The 21,910-nt window shown below is 28.3% G+C and overlaps 2 protein-coding genes across 4 annotated transcripts; both read right to left on the bottom strand.

Annotated features, from left to right (window-relative positions):
* Window positions 1-651: 651 nt before the first annotated feature.
* LOC107168381 (uncharacterized) lies at window positions 652-17,785 on the bottom strand. Of its 3 annotated transcripts, none has more exons than XM_089216338.1 (2): window positions 17,527-17,785; window positions 652-3,015 (listed from the first exon to the last, which is right to left on the bottom strand). In XM_089216338.1, the coding sequence occupies exon 2, from the start codon at window positions 3,002-3,004 to the stop codon at window positions 1,049-1,051; it is 1,956 nt and encodes a 651-aa protein (XP_089072464.1). In that variant the 5' UTR covers window positions 3,005-3,015; window positions 17,527-17,785; the 3' UTR covers window positions 652-1,048. The 3 variants fall into 3 exon arrangements, with proteins under 3 accessions (XP_089072464.1, XP_089072463.1, XP_089072462.1); XM_089216337.1 differs by having other exon boundaries at window positions 17,423-17,785; XM_089216336.1 differs by having other exon boundaries at window positions 17,409-17,785.
* LOC149062570 (uncharacterized) lies at window positions 11,179-11,556 on the bottom strand. The gene has a single exon (XM_089215360.1). It carries the CDS (start codon window positions 11,554-11,556, stop codon window positions 11,179-11,181), a length of 378 nt encoding a protein of 125 aa, XP_089071486.1.
* Window positions 17,786-21,910: the final 4,125 nt, after the last annotated feature.

The following is a 21,910-nucleotide window of genomic DNA, read 5'->3' on the forward strand; positions in this document are numbered from 1 at the left end:
ATCAAACTAATTAATAGAAGTTTTTCAAGTTATTGAAGTTGGTGTTATGGAAACTAGACTGTATAATACAATTATTTTTATGTCATACGCCTGAAGTAGTTTGATTTCACAAAAACTATTTTAAATTTGTATGTAATTTAAAATAGGTATATTGTACATATACAATATTTATTTATCTATATTTTCAAATCAAACAATATAATATACTTAATATTGTTTACCTCTATTATTCTAGTCCAGGAGTCGGGAACCTGCGGCTCTTTAACATGCAACCTGCAGCTCTTTGGATAATTACCAATATATTGATATCCGTAAAATATAAATTATATTATATTTATATAAACAATAATAATAATAATAATATAAATATATATAATAATGAATTAATGAAGTAAAGTTTTTCTATATTTTCTACATTTAAGATGTATTATTATGTTTTTATTGCCTACTAAAAAAAGGTTGTTTAAACCTGCAGTGCGGCTCCCTGGATATCATAGTTTTATATTTTTTTTGAAAAAATGGCTGTTTCCTACAAAAAGGTTCCTGACCCCTGTTCTAGTCTGATAATACTTGATAAGTATATTTTTTTAATGTATTCAATTTATTTTTTTTGTTCAAGATTAATTAAATGTATAAATTTTTAAGAAATGGTTCTGGTCAAACATCAAAACTTTAATAAATATAATTACATTCAATTTCTTAATATTAAATAAAACCTTACAACAAATAGTATTAACTTAATAAATTAAAAACATTAACGTATGGTGTAGAACAAAGTGTTGAAAACATTACAATATTATGTATTACTATACATATATGTATTCATTTTAAATCTAATTTAAGGTACATTCACAAAATATTTACAAATTTGGTTATGATGATTATTGTTTAGCTTTAGCTTCATCTTCTTTATTTCATTATTTAATTCGTCGAATTCTTCATCTGGTATAATTGTGTTATTTTTGGAAACATCACTTCACATAATTATTTTCATTATTATACACAAAAACTTTTGATTTTAAAAAATAACTTTACTCTCCAATTTTTTTTATATTTCATTTGGATCAATTAAGCTATTATTTAATATTTCATTATTGTAATTTTCATCTTCTGTAATTTTATTGGAATCAATTTCTTTATTTATCAATTCTTGGTTTTCCGAGTTATTGTCTTCTACTGTGTTACAATTGATGACATTATTTTTTAATATTTCATCTCCAGTTATCTTATTTGAATCAATTTCTTTATTCATCAATTCATTGTTTTCCATGTTCTTGTCTTCTATTTCATTTTGTTCGTCGACATTATCCTCTAATATTTCATCTCCATTTATTTTATTTGAATCAATTTCTTTATTCATCAATTCATTGTTTTCCATGTTCTTGTCTTCTATTTCATTTTGTTCATTGACATTATTCTCAAATATTTCATCTCCAGTTATTTTATTCGAATCAATTTCTTTATTCATCAATTCATTGTTTTCCAGATTCTTGTCTTCTATTTCATTTTGTTCGTTGACATTATTCTCTAATATTTCATCTCCAGTTATTTTATTCGAATCAGTTTCTTTATTCGTCAATTCTTGGTTTTCTATGTTCTTGTCTTCTATTTCATTTTGTTTGTCGACATTATCCTCTAATATTTCATCTCCATTTATTTTATTTGAATCAATTTCTTTATTCATCAATTCATTGTTTTCCATGTTCTTGTCTTCTATTTCATTTTGTTCGTCGACATTATCCTCTAATATTTCATCTCCATTTATTTTATTTGAATCAATTTCTTTATTCATCAATTCATTGTTTTCCATGTTCTTGTCTTCTGTTTCATTATGTTCGTTGACATTATTCTCTAATATTTCATTTCCAGTTATTTTATTTGAATCAATTTCTTTATTAATCAATACATTGTTTTCCGTGTTCTTGTCTTCTGATTCATTATGTTCGTTGACATTATTCTCTAATATTTCATCTCCAGTTATTTTATTCAAATCAATTTCTTTATTCATCAATTCTTTATGTTCCAAGTTCTTGTCTTCTAGTTTGCTTTGTTCGTTGACATTATTTTCCAATGCTTTTTTATCATTATTTGAATCAATAAGATTTTCTGATACCTCATCTTCATTAGTCTTATCATTTAATGATTCAATTTTATTACTTAAACTTAAAAGAACTCTTCCTATTTCAGCATCATCAAAGGAAATGGATTCCTCGCGACTCATTGTTAGTTCTCCAACCTCAGGATCTAAATCCTCCATCTCATCGTCAGTTGAAGAAGTAATACTTATGATATCTTCATTTGGATCAATTTTTGATTCCTCTTCTTCCGCATCTTCATCACTAACATTTTCATCATCACTTAAGTCGGTTTCTTCTTCTGCATCAGCTTCCCACATCATTTCATCATCAGAAGTGTCACTGCAGTCAAGTGTCACTCCTGATTCTAACATTCTAGCCTTAGTTATCATTTCATGAACAGTGGCAATATTTCTTGTTTTTGACTTAGGTCCTGGTTTCATAGTTTTTCGGGTATTTTCAAAATCCGGGTTTATTGGAATTAGACTTCTTTTGCGCTTAAGACATGGTTTTGGTTTATATTCTATTGAAGATTCACTATCACTATCAGAATCAGAATCAGAAATAGTAATGTAATCTATAATTACTGGAGATAATATGAACTTCTTAATATCCTTTGGCATAGATGAACATCGTTCAGCCAACTTAATAGTTAAACAGCCTTCGATGGGTATAGGGACAGATGACGGTACAGATTTACAGCGCGGCGGTTCATCATCTGATTTATCCTGATTATCAAGGCATGATCTTGGTAAAGGCACAGCTTCAGGTATAGGTAAAGGTAAGAAGTGTATGTTTGATAATTCTTCTTCTTCTTCATCACTTATAAGATTTATTGATTCAATTTCCTCCTTTTTTATTTCAGATTCTTTTAGGAGAACCACAGGTACACTTTCATCAATTTTTCCTTGATCCAGTTCGCTCGACATATTTAAAACTCCTGAAAAAAAATATTGATATTAATAACATATCTTACAAAAAATATTATTATTTGAATTTACTGCTTAAATGAGAAAGAAACTATTATTATAATCACAAAAATTAATGTTGACTCAGTTAAATAATTTTATATCTCTTTTTATACATCTAGTAAAATCCACACATACTAACCAACAGAGGATGCTAATCTATTGTATGCATACCAAAAATAGCACATAGACCACATTGTAACCATGCTCAAGAATTCTTTATAATTTTTTTAAGCATAAGATTATGAAAGTTTGGAACTCACTTTCAAAGTTATCTTATACTTGAAAATATAACCAAATTAATACTATCGATATGCTCAAAACATACAGTTGTCAAAATGCATTTTCCATGATGGATGTGATCAACCATGATAATATGATCCAATCAAAACCAAATATCACAGAATTTAATAGTTACTCTTAAAAAAAAAAATCGATTTTCCAAAAACTAATATGTATAAAAATTCCCGCATATTTTTTTTTGCTTTATTTTAGTGATTGTTTTCCCACATGATATTGGATTCACTTTCCTACAAGAAAAGATTCTAACGAAGAAATTCTAAGTATTTTTATTATTTACTGTCACAAAAAAGATAGACAGGTAAAATACACATTATTGTAAAAAACAGTCAAAATTCAAAATAAAATTGCTTATTCAGAATCTATAATATCAACGGTTATTTATATTTTAATAACAACTCTTGTTTTTGTGTATTGTACACCTTAGTCAATGAAATCCATATCAATATTAATTGAATGATTGTTTGTATAATATAAAATTATTATTATACAAATATAATAACAAAATAATTTACTTATTTTATAACATTAAGGCTGGGCGCACATCAAAGCAGTGAGCATGCAGTGGGTCATGGCAGTTTTTTTTCACTGCATTGGTGCTCGGCCTAAGTCACCAGAAAACATGGCGTTTCAACCATATACCGATACTGCATGGTAAGAAGTCAAGGTCTAAAATTAATAAATTTAATAGTGATACTATGATAATGTTATGCCCTTAAACATTGGCAGCAGTAGCTCATGATTTATCTTAAGATGCAAAATTAGCATATATTAAATCATTAAATCTTATTTCTGCTGCAAAATTTAAGATACTTCAAAAATTATATTAAATGTATGTATTCTATAAATTCTAGTAAATAGTAAGCAAAGCTTCTTTCGCTAAGAAAATTAAGTTCCAACCAAAAAATATTGTGCCATACCCTGCGGCAACCACCCAAATCACCGTTTCTAAAATCAAGTTGTAAGTGCAAATAATCACATTTTATTGGCGAACGGAGTATAGATCATCTAGTGAATTTAGATTAGTTAAAATGCATGTACATACATTAAACAGTAGAGTAGCAAACTTGAAATTTTTCAGAGGCTAGATGAATTGATTACTTAGTTTTACACTCAACAAAATGTCATAGTTATTACTAAATTATTACCTATAGATCATGACATTAATATCCCACCACTCCATAAAACTCAGAAGCCACTTGATTACCCCCTTCACCATGCCAATGACACCAAGTTTAATAAATTTATAAAAGAGCAAAAAACAGAAAAAATGAATTTAATTTTTAAGAATGTACAGTACTAAGAAAAATTGTATAGGTTACAAAATTGATTATAAATACTATTTATAATTAATGGTTACACATATCACATTATTTAAACACGCTAGAGTATAATATTTTTTTTTCCTTCTCATTGTCAAAATACATTTTATTATAAATATAGTACTTTAATTATACTGAACTGACCTTCGATATTCCAAGTTACAGACTCTTATTTTAGATTGGGTGAAACACAGTGATAGGACCCCCTTGTATCATTTAGTGTGGGGGGTGTTGTGAACCCCTGAATAATATAATATTATATTATGTTGTTACATGATATAATATTAGCAGTGTAGGAATAGTGTGTTTGACAGTTCGTCGACAGGAATCAGCTAACTAGGCGATTCGGCGTCCGGCTGGGTCGCAGGCCGACACACAAGGAGGAGGTTTGTCAGTCATATTTAGAACAGAGCATTCTATATTTATTGTGCAATTAGTAAAGTTAAAAACCAGTAATAAAATCTCTATCATTAATATCTAATCGGTCGTTAAATTAATTTGTGTTGGAACCACGGTCCCATAACAACATTAAATAATAATTAGAAAAAAATATTTTTTTGTTTTGGGTTTCATTCAACTTGTTTGTATGTTACACCTGGCACATTATCTACCTACTTAAGTGTGAAATATACAAATACATACTTTTACTAGAAAATTGCAACAAATTTAAAATGGGAAGAATATACTGGAACAATTTTGAATTAGAGACAGGAATACATTAACAACTGATTTGTAACATAAAAATATAATTGTTGCCTTGGTTCCAGGTAGAAAGAACTAAAAATTAAAGGGGATGAATTAGACCAGAAAACAGTTTAGAAAAATCAGTTGAAATTGTAGGTAAAAACCAGTTTTTATTCCAGCAGAGAAAAAGCAATAAATATCTAATCAATATAGAAGTGACTGATCGATATTGAAAATCTATATAGTCATTTGACAAAATTCAAAAGATTACTACTGGGAAGATCAAAGACAATGACAAAAAAATAAAAACTAAAAATATGTATAGGTGAGTGGAACAGATATTTTAGTACAGAAAGATGAAAACACCAAAGTCATAAGGATTCATGATGAAATTGTTTTTAATAAAACAATTTAATCTACAAGAAATTAATAAAAAAAAAGAACCAATTTCACAAATAATTCACAAAATTAATTAATCAACATAAATATGCCCATATATTTAAAAATTATTTTACAGCCATGGGTGCAAAAATAGTTAATCAATTTTAAAATGATATTTAAACAATAAATTGAGATGAAAATTCAAAAAATAATAAAAAATTAAAACAAAAATAAATTAATACGTATAAAATTAACTCATACAGACATATTTCACAGAGAACAATTTCTTAAAAAATTTAATATCTGGTATAGCTGAAGTTATAGAAAAATGTGCTTAGATACAATTAAACCAATTCACTTTTGAAGAAAAAAAAAACTATAACTGATATGCAATCTGGTTTTAGAGATCATATGAGTTGCCAAGATGCAATTTCATATTTTTCAAATTTAATCTATGTATCATTAAACAAAAGTAAAATATGTGTAGGTATATTCTTAGTTATAACAAAAGACTTTGATTCTGTATCACATGTCCTGCTCTTAAAAAAATTAAAAGCAGTATAAAATTTCAACACATATTGGTTTTGGTTTAAATTAAATCATAAATAAATTTTTTTTTTTTCGTATGGTGCTATGTCCGGGAGTAGGCATGAAGACCTATAGTTCGGACGCCTATTTGACAGAATTTCTAGTAGACACCTGTAGGTATCTGCCATGCCTGGGTGGGGGGCGGCGGCTTCTCTTCCCAGACAGCGTGAACTACCCAGAAAGCGATGCTGCCCGTGACCAGGATTCAAACCGGCGATGGTGCGTGTTGCAACCGACGCCTAAATCCGCCCGGCCACTACACCCCTCACAAATAGATCTCAAACAACAAGAATATTAATTCACTATTAGGTGATACAAGTGATCCAGTAAATGGACACATGAGCTGCTATTTGAATAATCATAGACAACAATGAAGACATGTACATATTTAGAACTAAATGTTTAATTATCCTACAAACTTTCGGTCAAAAGTTTCTTACAAAGTAAGATTTATTTTTAATTACTTCTTAGATTTTAAAAAATACAAAAGTATTTTCTATTTTTATAAATATAATTTTAGATAGATCTCCCTTGAAGTTTAAACTGGTGAAAGGACTAACATTTTGTAACCCGATTGTATATCATCATCAAGAGGATAAGTGGCATTGCATTGTTTAAAAACTAGTTTAGCACACATGATCTAACATTGTTGGATAAGTAAAGCAGATGTAATTGAAAGAGGTTTTATTAATCTTTTTTTCAAATGAGACATTTCTTGAAAGATTTAAAATTTAAATGCTATTCATGAAACTAGGTTGCATCATTTTTGGAGAAATATATCTGTACAGGAAGAAATGTCTGATATTGAAATAGATTTGTTGAAAAAAGTTTATAGTTATTCATTTATTTTTTCACATGGGATGCTACAGTCAGAGTAGGGCATTATTCGAATAATTTGTATTTAGATAAAATGTTATTCAAATAAATTATTATTCAAATGAATTTTTTCACAATTATTCGAATAATATTCACAACGATTTATTTGAATAAAAAATTATTCAAAAAATATTCTTAAAATACAATTATTCTACTTATATTGAGCTCCTTACAAAAATGTATAAATAGATTAGACATTTTTTTTTTAATCAATCAATTCATCAATTTGAAATACACAATCTATACAACATAGCATGATAAGTATATATGATATTATAATAGTAGCAAGAATATTTTGAATTAAGAAGTCACCCATTGGTGACACTTGGCTGGGAATTAACGCTGTTTAGAACTTGGTTGTTTTTTTTTTTTGATTTTTTATTTATAACAAGTCACGGACCCAGTTCCTTTTTAGACGACACCCAGGGTTTCCCGGTATGGTTTAGGTGTAAAGGCTCTTTATTAATGGATTTTGGTAGGTTTGTAGGCGATTATGAAAGCGTTTGTAGAGCTACAGTTTCTTCTTAGATTAGTCATTTAGATATTATATGGGAAATTTCCATGTTTAAAATTACCAACTAAAGTTAAAGTTTAATCAACTAATTAAACTAAAATTAATTGAATAATTAGCTATGAAAATTATTTGAAAAAAATGTTGTTTTAAAATTTTTTATTCGAATAATTATCTAGATAAAATTTTGCCCAACTCTGGTTACAGTTAATCGAGGATTCAGTATTAATAAGGAATTATAATGTAAAATTAGCTGTATTGTAGTATTTATTTCGGACATTCCGAGACATGACAATACCGACGTGTTACAACGACCGTTTTCAAATTGATTGCTATCGTTATCGTAGCTCAATACTTTCCTATCGGCTATCAATGTACATAAATGCATTTATTATAATAATAAAACACCTAAATATACTTTCATTTGCCAAAAAAATTATATCACTGTTATTTAAAGGTAAGTTAATAAATTGTTGTATTATGATTAAATTCAGATTTATTAAATTTGAGGCAAATTCAATGAGCGAAATTTTTTATAAATAAATATATATAATTAATACAATGAAATAGGTAATTAAACAAAATATTATTTTTAGTTTTATTTTTTATTAAACATAAACACATAATATGGATTCATGGGTAATCAAAACAACCAAAAACACATCTGAAAATACTACCAAAAATAATAAAACGCCCAAAAGTACTTCAAATAATGATAAAACATCAGAAAATACTTCAATAATTAATGAAACATATAGACAACTGATTTTTCAAACACATAAAAAAAATCAAATAATTCTTCCGTCGTATCCTAATGTAGGTGGTACATCTTTTAGAAGTCAATGGTTTAAATTATTTGATTGGCTTGAATATTGTTCATGAAATATTTAAAATATTGAAGCTGTATTAATTAATATTAAAATGTTCCACATTTAACCATATGTAAATATGATCAGTAAATATTATGAATATTATAAATATCTACGTAAACTTTAATTTTATTTTTATTTTTATTATTTAGTATTATTCGTTTTGTATTTTTTAAATAAATGTTTCATTGTAAATTCCCAAAATATTCTATTATAAATGGATATTACTATATTAGATGGAAAATTATAGTTATGTTAATTTAATGAGATGTCAGTGTAAAATGTAAATACATTAAAAATTGCATTAATATTGTTTTTATATATAATAAAAAAAAAAAATTTGCTTTGCCCCTCCTGAAAATTTGGTCTGGCTACGGGCCTGCTACTAGGTCATATTACAACAGCGCGCTGGAGTAAAAAAATGATATTCAATGTGAACAAGAAATGGCTTATAACAAGAGCTGGGAAAAATTTAATAGAACTGAAAGAAAAAAAAATCAGATTACTTGAAGAAGTTAAACGTAATGTAGATGCTATCGAAAAAGAAATACAAAATATTTCTTAATATAGTTATATTTTTAAATAATTTATTGTTTTGTGTTATGTTAGTATTTGTTAGATTTTGATTTTTATTGATTGCTACTTTGTTTCTTTATACAAAAATATTTAAAAGTTATTTTCTTAGACCTTTGTATGTAAAATATGTATCGTATATGTATCTATAATATAATAATCTATGATTAATCAACACTATATAATATATATTGAGTTATTACAAAATTAGGTATAACATTTTAATTTGATTTATTTACAATATAGTCAACATAAGTTTAGTATATTGGAACAGTTAATTTTAAACACCAAAAACTAATTAATTTTTATTTATACAAAGGCTTTATACCAAAAGACTGGTTAATGAAAAGGAGAGACTTATTTATTACTATTAGGTGGTCCCCGTGCCCTTCATTGCCTGTTAAAAATTCCAACTCTATATGATTCAAAATTTATGTTTAATTTGTTGTTTAATGCCCAGTCATGTTCAACACTTCTTATGAATGACCAAACTGATCTTGGTTCAGGAATTTTAGGTGTAACTATTCTTCCACCACTACAACAGTTTGAGAACAGTAGTTTGAAAACAGAGCAAAAAAATTGGACCATCAAAACTGGTTTGAACTCGAGACACTTAGTACATTAATAATAATGAAGTGCTTTTTAAATAGCAAATTCAAAAATTACTTATAAATTCATAAGTTTCAACTTAACCTGTGGACTTTCTAAAAATATTATATAGCCAATGGCCTTCGTCGATAAGAGGACAATCCAATAAAAATAATTTTAAAATTTAAACCAGTAGTTCCTGAGATTAGCACGTTCAAACTTTTTTAACTTTTCAGCTTTATAATATTATATAAGTATAGATTTTCTTTTCTTATTATGTTACCTATAAGTGAATTAATTGTTTATCTGTTGACATACATTTCTAATAAATGTTATCTTATTGTACTGCATTGTATGTATTTTTACATATTATTTTTTATATAAATCTTGTTTCGTAATGATAAATTAAGATATAACCTCAGTCTCTAATATTACTAAAACATATCCACTGTTATTTTAAATTATTTTATATTTTTGAAAGCAGCGTTATGTATATCAAAATGATTACATTAAAAAAATTAATAACATTGTTATACAAAATACTTATTTGCTCTTAAAATAAATGAGGGAAAACATGAAAAAATTATGGAAAATGCTTAACCAAATACTGTGCAATCATGTAATTTGAATAGGACATTATAACAAACAAATTAAGAGTTCTTAAAATACAGTGACAACCTCATTCATAAATGTAAGCTGCTATCATTGTTAGGTATACACACTGGTAAACTATATTCTATTTAGGTTAAGACAAAATCGTAATTCTGGCAAAAACTAAATGAAACTCTGCAGTGGTGTCCAAATATTTTATCCATAGAAGCAAATATTGAAGCTACCCATCCACCGACACATAAAATTAAAACATGCCTATATGCATATTTAAAAAAAAAAAAAAAAATATTGATCTTATTTTACAATATCAATTAATATTAATATAACAGGTAGGTAATATGTTTGTAATATGTTTTATTACTTAATATGACTTCCAGTAATAATTAATCCCCTGGTTCATATAAAAATACAGGATACCTTTAAATATCTGTGTATCTAAGGACTAAGAGTAAATCAGCAAATACCAAAATATACTTATTGCACCTACCTTTACATTTATTTATTTATTGATTTAACGGGCTTGAGCCCTTTGAACATAAGATATAATAAGGTTGACAAATTACAAGAACGGAAACTTAAATACTATGATTACAAAAAAAACAAGAAACAAAGTACAAATAGAGAAATATAACTATTACATGAAAAATATTATAAACTTTTAAACATCGTTAATGCATCTTAATATTAATAAAACATTGAACTTAAATTTATTACGACATGAAACAAAAAAAATCTATTGATGGGGATATTTTATTAGCTAATGACAGTGTGCGAGGGAAAAACGTATTGGCACCTTAACTTTTTCGATAGTAGGGCATGACAAATGAATCATTACCTAGTTCTGGAGAAGAAAGTGGGAACCTTGATACCTAATAAAGCCAGTAGATGTGGACAATCAATGAAACCATTTAATAGATCATATATAAATAATGAATCAGAGAGTTGTCTTCTTAGATCAATCGAATCAAGACCTATTGAGTGTTGAACGGGTTTAAATAAATTACTAGAGATAGGCATATTAGAGACATAAGCTTTTCTTTTCAAAAATGTATATTGGACCGCTTCTAGATCATTCAAGTACGTAGACAGGTTTTGAGACCAAATTATGGATCCAAACTCTAGTGAAGATCGTACGAGCGAGCAATATAAAGTTTTCAAACTAGAAGGCTGCTTAAAATTTTGTGTATTCCGATTAATAAAACCTAGCATTCTATAGGATTTATTTAAAATGTTCTTATGATGGAACTTAAAAGAAAAATCTGATTCAAAATATATTCCTAAGTCTTTAATTACGGTTACTCTGACTAATTTTGTACTATTAAGCTTGTAATTAAATATAATTGGGTTTTTGGAACAGGTTAACGTTACACTTGTCAATGTTTAATTCAAGACAGTTATTCACGCTCTAAGTATAAAACTTATTTAGCTGATCTTATAATATCTCAGATTCTGATATAGATTGAATCGAGCAAAACAATTTAGCATCATCCGCAAAAAGCAATAATTGTATAGAATTATTAAAAACCAGAGGCAAATCATTAATGAAAAATAGAAAAAGTAGTGGACCCAAATGCAAACCTTGAGGAACACCTGATGGTAGGTGATTCACCTTATCGAAAGCTTTTTTAAAGTCTGTATAAATTGAATCAATTTGACAATTTTGATCAAACGATTGTAATAAGTGTGATTGATAGGTTAAAAGATTCGTTAGAATGGAATGCTTGGGTAGGAAACCATGTTGGGTAGGACTTATGTAACTTACCAATAGGTTAGTCAATTTTGTTGTAATGATTGCCTCGAACAATTTTGGTATAACTGATAATTTAGAAATTGGACGATAATTACGTACATTACTTTTGTCACCAGATTTATGAATTGGCGTAATAAATGATTTTTTCCAAACATCGGGAAAAATACCAGTACTGAGTGATAAATTAAATAAGTAAAATAAAGGTTTAATTAATGTTGATTTACATGCTTTCAAAAATGATGAAGGGATACCAACTGGTCCTATACCAGATCGCACACTTAATGCACTGAGCATATCCGCAATTTCAAACTCCGAAATAAACCAAGTACTCAAATTAATATCATGTCTGATTAACAGAGAGTCGTCATAAAAATTAGTATTTTTAGAATAATCAGCGTAAACGAAGGAGAAATAATCAGCAAATAATTTTGTTGTACAATTAATATTGCCAGAAACAATATTATCCAGGTAAACAGTAGCAGGGATGTTAGTTTTATTTGATCTCAAGGATTGGATATATTTCCAAAAATACTTCGAGTCACTATTTATTTTTTTTTCAATTTTAAAGATATGGTTTGCATGGACTTGGGCAGATAAAGACTTACATTTTTTACGCAGTTCAGAAAAAGTAAAATAATCATGTTGAGAATTACTTAATTTAAATTGTTTATGGGCTTGTTTTTTTAATTGAATAAGATTTCGAAGGACAGGATCTTTCCACGTAAAGTTTTGATTATTATTGGGATTAAATTTAAATTTAGTAACATAAACATCAAAAGTATGGTTTATAATTTCATAGAATTTATAAGTAGCAGCATTCAAACTCATATTTTTAAAATTATAAATAAAATAAAATTCTGATAAAAATGTACACATTTCATCAAAATTATACATGATAGGAGTTAATGATTCGACTAGAGTAACTGGACTAGAGGTTAATGGGTAGATTAATTCCAAAGGTGGATGATAAGCATCAAAAATCGGTGTAAGGGATAGACTTTTACGAATATTATTAATTTGACAATCTGAGAAAATAAGTCGAGTATATCTTGGCGATGATTTATAACATTATTACACTGTATTAAATCAAGAAAGTTAATGAGACTATTTGCAACCAAATTAACAATATTATTTGATGAAGGTTCATTGATTGACCACACAAACCCGGGTAAATTGAAATCACATATGATTAAAATATTTGTAATACAATAAGAGGAAATTAATCTTTCTACAAGTTCACAATAACTAGTATAACTATAATTATGTGTATTTGAAGGTACATAAACGCAGCTCAATAACAATTTACAATTGTTGTAATTTAATAAAGTAAAAACAAAATCTATACCAACAATACTTTCTGTGGGTATTCTAATGCAATTGTATTTAATATTTATAGCTAATAAAACTCCACCACCCCTGACTGACTTCATGACTAGATTCACGGTCAGCTCTAAAAATATTATAATTAACAAGTCCTAATTCATCATCACTATAATTTATATTAAGCAAAGCTTCAGATAAAAATAATAAATCACAATCAAAAGTAAGAATATAATTACGAAAATAAATTAATTTGGTCCTCAGACCTCTAACATTTTGGTAAAAAACATGCAAATTTAAAAATTTATGGGATTTTGTACATTATTAATAATAGATTTTTGAATAATTGTTGGTACTTCTCTTATAAATTTTATAGTTAAGTCAATTTCTCCTTTGGATATACGTGAAGCCAATTCCTCATTAAGTTTTTTCATATTATGGTCTATTTGGTATTGGGTACGGTCCGAGCTTAGTGAAATCATCAGATATCGGGATAAGAGTTTGGTTTTATTTTTCATGATATTAAATGCATCTGAGATAGAACCGAACATAATTATTAGAGGTCTCGGTTAGGAATACATTTTTTCACGTAGATAGCATACAACAAAAGTAGTCATTTTTTGTGGATGACATACAGCATGTGTACCTACCCAAACAAAATTACCCACCCACATAATAAATTGTATGGGTCAAAAAAATTAATTTAAACGCAATAACGTTTTTAAAAAATTACCAAAAAATTGTTTTAACCATTTTTGAACAAACAAAAATTCGAGCTTAACGATATAAACTTGATTACGATGTAACACCAACTAGTTGTTAGTAGCATAGAGTTATGCATGTAATAAATTGTAGATAAATATAGGCAATATGAACTTATCACAATTATAAATAGGTACCTGGATAAATAAATGGTTAGAACTAAATTTCTTAGGATAATATTTTGAATTACCAATTAAGTTTAATCTAAAATTTATATTATGTACACCCACTAAAATTTAACAAAATTACCTAAATTCTAAAAAAAAAAGCTTAGCTGCAAATAATTCAAAATTTAAATTCTCTGATGCATGAAACAGATTTTGTACGACAAAATTATTTTCAAAGAAAAAAATAATGCATTTTACATTCAAATCTGGACACCCTAATTTTCATACAATTTTTTTTTTTTTTTTAAATAACACATCGTAACAGAAGATTAGCTCGAAGATTAGTCATTCTACTTAACCATAAATGTATCTATTATTAATTGAAGAACTACGTGTAAAATTCAAATTATGGAGAACCTTAAAATATTGTATTGGTCATAGTATATTTAGTTGATAGAAGGGTGGGTGAAGCTTGTTCTTTAAATTTTGTAGACTCAAGCCGCCACTAGAATGACTAAAAGCATTGATTGTCAATGATTTTTAGAATGCTATCTTCAAGTTCCCTCTTAACCTAAATAAATTATAAAATCATACCTAATAATAAAAATTGAGCATTAACTAAGTACCTATTAATCAACGATTTCCAACTTTTATTTTCATCTTACTCAAAAAAAAAAAATTAACCTCTTAACTTTATAACTTACATCATCTACCTACAGATTAGGCTGCTATTTCTCAGAAAATGATAATCAACTCTGTTTCAAAAATGAGTTATATTATATTATGTATTGATCATGAATTTAAATATCCTATCCATTAAATGTATGGGTACTTATTGGTTATTGCAACTACATTCCTTTAAACAGCGTAATTTAAAAAATGAATTAAAAATAAACTAGGAATACAATTCAAAATTAGAAATTAACTCAAGAAGATACTCAACCGTGTAATTTAAAATGCCTATAAATGGATTATTGTGCTTTTAACGTCACATGAATTCAACCAAACAATTGTTTAGAATGCGGATGAGCCAGTGGCACCCAAGATATATATTTCAGGTGTAGCAAGAATTAATTTTACCTACTCACCCACCCCATAACAAACGCAAAATTATATTATTTCAAACATTTTATCATATTTTAATTGATAATATTAGAAAATAGCTCTGTAAATAGGTATGTACCAACCAATATGATAATTAATAATGAACAAATTTCAAGTTAATTATTTTATGTTATTATACCCATCTGTCAACCACCCCATATTTTCAAGGTGTAGCGACCTCTACACCTAGTAATAGGGTTGGGCGCCACTGGATCGAACTATACCTACCTCTGTTTTTTGTTGTACCATTTAGGGGATCTCTTAGAACCTTTTGACATTCTATGTGTGAAAACCAGTTTGAGGATTGATTTAAGAAATTGTAAGTTCAATTTAGTTTATCAGTTTTATAACCATGCCAATAATATTGAAATAAATAGTTATATTTCGGTTTGTGTAATATTTTATTGCTTATATAAGTGTAGACGCAGTCCAATCTTTAACTTAAACTAAAAAACATTTTATCGTTTTCAAGACAAATGCCCCCAAAAATCCATTGTTGAGATAAAACTCTACCAACATTAATTTTACAGCTTTTAAAAAGACTAGTCGATTTCTACTATTTTGCCAAAGCCACCAATTTAAGCCTTACCGAATTGTTTATTGATAACCAAACAGATATTTGGGATTAGGTATTCGTGATAACTGATAAGTACCAATTTGTGATTTAATAGTAGGTCCTACTGGGTCCAGTAAAAATATTTCACATTACTAAAAATTATCCAAGAAAAAAATGAAATCAATCTGGGTGCTACACAAATTACTTTAACACTTTCAACGCTATTGATGTGTACATGCGTCAGTAAGAGCACGTTTATATTCACCATAATTTAATTGGTTTTATTTTAATAATCTCTGAAATGTACACAGGCTATAGACTATTAACTCTAAATTTAAATCTACCTATAAATGGTTTGAGTTTTGTTATTTTTAGGCACGGATAATCGTTGTTTCTGACGGCCTTCCCAAAACAGTGTATATGAACGAATAGAAGGTTTAAATTAGATATATTACACATATTTTGACTGATATTTTAATATATTTAATTGTTTACAAATTTAGAACTATTGTAACATTTGTGACATACTACATCATGCAATATGTCTACTTTGCCACTAGTTTAATTTGTTTCATTTCACATTATGGTATGAACTAAGCGGTATCACAGAGTTATGCCGGGTTTACACGCTGCGTAGTACTTGTCATTAGTACTTGTCACTCGCACTCACACATTGCGTGTGAAAAGAAAAAATAGTGCTTAGTATTAGTAAAACCGGGAGTGCGAGTGAATAGAACGCCGTTCTATTTACTAATGACAAGTAGCTAGTCATAGTGCGAGTGACAAGCACTAATGACAAGTACTGCGCAGCGTGTAAACTAGGCATAACAGCCGAAATCACGGACGGTGTTGTGTTAAGGGGAGAGAGTCGGTACCAACAAACTAGAAGACAAAAAATATTTTTCAAAATGTGGCAGATAGGTAACTGGGCGTATTCAAAACAGTTGTCAACAGAAACGTGTGTTTGATAAATAAAAGTAAAGCTGTGTGAGACAAATTATGGCTCAATCGTATCGGGCATAGAGAAAAGCAACAGTGGCTTAAAAGTCAACGTCATGTTACCTGAATAGTTTTTAGACGAAACTCCACGAGTAGCAACTCAAATCAAAAGATTTCTATGATAGATATTGATTATTACTGACGTGAAAAAATTAAACAAATGGTATGGAAACGTTCATAAAGTCGGCAATAATTAAGTCAATTGAACAATGATAAAAACCGAGTCATGAAAACGGAATAAATCTGCGTTTCTCCAGTTGAGATAACGAGAAAGAAAGTAGCTTAAACTAATGGACAAAAATTCTTTTTCGACACGCATTATGTGACGGGTAGATACGAAAAAGAAAAGCATTTATTTTAACAAGAACCAGCAAGCACGCGCACGATGAAGCAAAGTGAAGTGAAGCAAAGATGGCGTGATTGTGCGGAGAAGGTGGCTTAAACGTCAACAACATGAGGTTACCTGAATAACAGTACCTAGACAGAATTCCACGTGTGATAAATCGAATCCGAAGACGTTTGCGAAATAATAATTATTACTGATGTGGAGTGTACAACGCACGCACACGATAGGAACTCACTTGAAAATGTAGTAGTAAATAACAACTAAATATGGCTACTGCTCTAGAAAAATAGCGTCTCGACAAACGTCACGCACGGGACACGGAGTGAACAGCAAAATAAAATGTCGGCACTCGCCAGTAAGACGCTGCGGCAACAAATTTACAAAATGACGGCGTCGTGAACAATGGATGAAACGACAACTACGCGTCTACCGTCCAGCGCTCACACTAAACAGTAACCACAACACACGTTTCTCGCACCGATGCGGCGATACTGTCTGATCTACCTCCAAGTGTGGTATCAGTCCCGTATCTCAACCCGGCAGTAGCATCTACTTACCACCGTTACCACTACCGTGACCGACGCGCCGTGGCTGATGCGTCTTGTGAATTCAGTGTCACCAGAACCGGGAATAATTGAAAGATACAAGGAATATGGTACGTTTAACTATAACATAGCCTGCTGCTGCAGCTCTGTGCGTACATCATTTTTATCGCAGAATAGAAAATAATAATAATAATAATAATAATAATAATAGTAATAATAATAATAGTAATAATTACAACGTAATATTACACTCTAATTTGTAATATTTTACTTAATAACGAAAAGTTACATGTCACTAAAAAATATCATTTAAATATCCAATATCGATGAAATTTCAGGTTTGAACCTTGACTTCTAAAAAAATTAATTATGCCCATAATATGATTGCATGATCATTTTAAATTGCAGCAATAACATTGAAGTTTATTAAATTTCAAGATTTTGACTGGGAAAACAAATTTTGCTCCGTCCAAAAATTCTATAGCTACGCTACTGAAAAATTTATTAACATACATGATTTTATTATAAAGTATTGAAGAAAGCCGACAAAATAATATTATATATTTATATAACACTTTCGATCTATAAGCTATGCATGAATACAACAATGTACCAGTTACGGCGATAAACGTCGCGAATTACAAGTTTTGTTCTACTGTAATACACAACTAAATAATTTAATCAAATAGTTTTTTGTTAGATTATTTTTCGTGTTAATTAAACTTAGACTAATATTTATTGATCTAAATTATTAACAAAAGCTGAAATTACAAAATAATTTGGCACGTCTTATCTACGAATTCCTTAATTTTGTGTACCTAAGTACACTATAATTGCAATTGGCTATCGATGTACGAGAACCGATTATTTCTCAAGCAGACATATTATTATTATTACTAGGGAAATCTGTTCAATTCGTCGTAGCCTCGTAAGTAACAAATAAGATAAAATAGAAATAGGTAAACGATTCTCATATCACCCTAATATTATCTGTTTTATATCTATTGCCTACTCTAGTGACTAATTTATTATTGCTGTAGTTTATATATTTGTTTTTCTATTCAGTACTAATCATTTCTGTATAATTCACTAAATTTTTTAAATTTATTTTGAAGAAAATCTTTTTGATAAATATTTCATGTTTTTTAATGCAAACATATTTTACCGAAAATACCAACATAAATTATAAATATTTACAATACATTTTTATTTGTATACTCTTGAAATAAAGTTAACCGAATTTTAATAAATAAATGTGTTTTAACTCGTTTCGAAACTACAGTATAAAATATACCTAATGGAGTAATGGCTAATGTGTCTATACTATTAAATTTATCGTATGTCATTAGTTCATTACATCAAAAGCCATTATAAGAACATTTAAGTTATCACCGTACTCCTTCTAAATTTTAAAATGTCTCGGAAGAACCTATTCCTTTAAGGAATTACTAATAAAGTAATAACCATTAACAACTATACAGTATACAGTTTCAACTGTTATTCCAACAATCATATCATTATATCAAATTTGTTAACTGCAGTCTGCAGTTGGTTATGTGTTATATCGACAACCGTTTATATTTAATATTCACAATTATGATTTAATTATATAGCTATACAGTATACAGTATACAATATAAAGGAACACATACGCATACATACACACGTAAATAATGTGTAAATGTAAATAATGGAATACATTATGATTATGTAATATGTCTATTGTTCTGTGTTAATACAGCCAATAGTAATTATTATTAATGGAAATGGGTAATGATAACTAGGTTTAATCGAACGCATTCTTTCTTTGCGAGTTTGTAGTGGGTAGAAATTATATCTATACAACATTGAATATCCCACGAGCGGCGGCTTCTAATAAATCGACAAAACGCTTATAAATATGTGCGATAATTGTGTAGCTGTGTCATCGTAATATCAACTTATAAGGTCATAAGAATATTAATAATACAATAATTTTTAAATCTTTTTCATAGGGAAAAGAGCACTGGGCATTTTGGTAGCGAGATAAATAATTGATACGCATATATAATATTAAAATAATTATACCTAATTTATATATTAACCATAGTTTTGTTTTGATATTTTATATGCGTGCCAATTTATCAAATTATGATAGGCAACTCACAAAATCGTAGTTAATAATACGTTTTGATTTTTAGAGTGGCTATTACTGCTACATATTTACAATTCTCATAAAATAGGTGCCTATACCTATACCTATATTACTATTATAATATTTATAAGTATGAACCAAACTTGAAACTATAATCAGGGCCGGCTCTAGTGATTGTTTATACGTAGGCAAAACTTAATTTTGCCGCCCCTGTATACTAATCGTGTTTCTTCATGTCAAAAAATGCCGCCTTTTAAAAAATAATGTTTTTAATGCCGCCGTAGGCTTGTGCCTACGTCGCCTACGCCTTAAGCCGCCCCTGACTATAATATAAATTAATAACTTTGTGAGCGCGATTTTTGTTTTTAATACCATGTCACGTGTAATAAACTATACTATAATTTATATAGATTAAAACTATAGTTACTAGTTCGTGAATTACACTAAACTGAATACTACTACCTCCTAAGTAGTAAGTATAAAATAGTTACCAGGTACTGAACAGTTTCAGTCTTCAATATTCATTTTGCAAATCACGTAGATTTTAATCATTTTAACGTCCTGATAATGTAAATAAGTGATCACTAGCCACTAGGGCTGAAATTTTGATGCACTTTGCATTGTTTTTCAAACATAACCTGCAGCGATAGCAGTGAATTGTATATCCGGTTGTATTTTACCTCCACCGCGGCAACGTTACAAGGTTATTTTTTAAGTTACAATATTAAAATACAATAAAAAAATCAGATTTTAATGTTATTTAATGTGTTATAATACCATTAAATTACAACGAAAAAAGCGAAAAAAATACAAAATAAAAACTTCTAACTGATGAAAAAAAAATTAAACGTATAATATTACACTGCCAGCGGTGGAGGTAAAATTCTACTGTCTATTGGTACCTCCATGGCGGCAACAACTTGGACAATTATTGTTATGTAAAGAGGCTCTAGTCAAAAATTGACATTTTTTTTGCGTATTCAATTTAAGTGAAATGATACGATCGATCGATGAAAGCACTTCCGTTGTTGTATACGGAGATTTTTTATCATAGTATTTTAAAATACAAAACACATAAATCAAAAATATATCATGCAAAATAATACTAGTCTGTTTAAAAATAACATACTTATGAATTATTAACAATTACGGTATATATTTTTTCAATAATTTTATGACAATTCAGCAACAATAATGAATATAGGTACATGTTTAAAAAAAGAAATATTAGACAGATCTAGGTGACACATTTGAAAGTTATGCAGAATTTGAAAAAGCCTTAAATAATTTCAAGACATCAAACTTTGTTGACTATTGCATTAAAGACTGCTAGGCTATTTTATCTCAAAAAACAGGTACCCAAGATTGGCAAATACGTCTGAAGATTTGAAATACTGTTGTAATGTTAAAGTTATGTATCTGCAGTTTTAACCGAATGTTTATTAAGTATATTCTATCTACTATGCAATTTTCAAAACTTTTCGACTTAAGTTTAACTATTTATAGGCATATGCAATTTTCGATCATTATTAGTTTTTTTTAAATTAATGTCGATAAAAATGTATTTGTTGGGTAGAAAGCTTGAAAGTTTAATTCAATATTTTTACAATAGCAGTTGAAAAATAAAAGAAATACAGTCACAATTTTTTTTACAAGCATTCAAAGTTTGGATTTTGACAATATACGTAATAATCACGAAAATTCGAAAATTGTTTTAAGCTAGGAATTTATAAAAAAATTTTTTAAATCTATGATTTGAAAATTTTCAATAATCTATAGGTACCTAATATATTATCCTAGGCAGATAAACCGTCTCCGCTCAGAATCGTTTTTCGTATACAATGATATAATATCATTGGATTCAAATTTAATTCCATCCAATACAGTAACCCACTACAGTTACCTACGTAAGTAGGTATAAATTGTTAGTATTACCCAGA

Source organism: Diuraphis noxia, unplaced genomic scaffold, assembly GCF_037042655.1.
Source record: "Diuraphis noxia isolate RWA-SAM2 unplaced genomic scaffold, SU_Dnox_SAM2 contig0001, whole genome shotgun sequence".
In the NCBI taxonomy this organism is placed as follows: Eukaryota; Metazoa; Arthropoda; class Insecta; order Hemiptera; family Aphididae; genus Diuraphis; species Diuraphis noxia.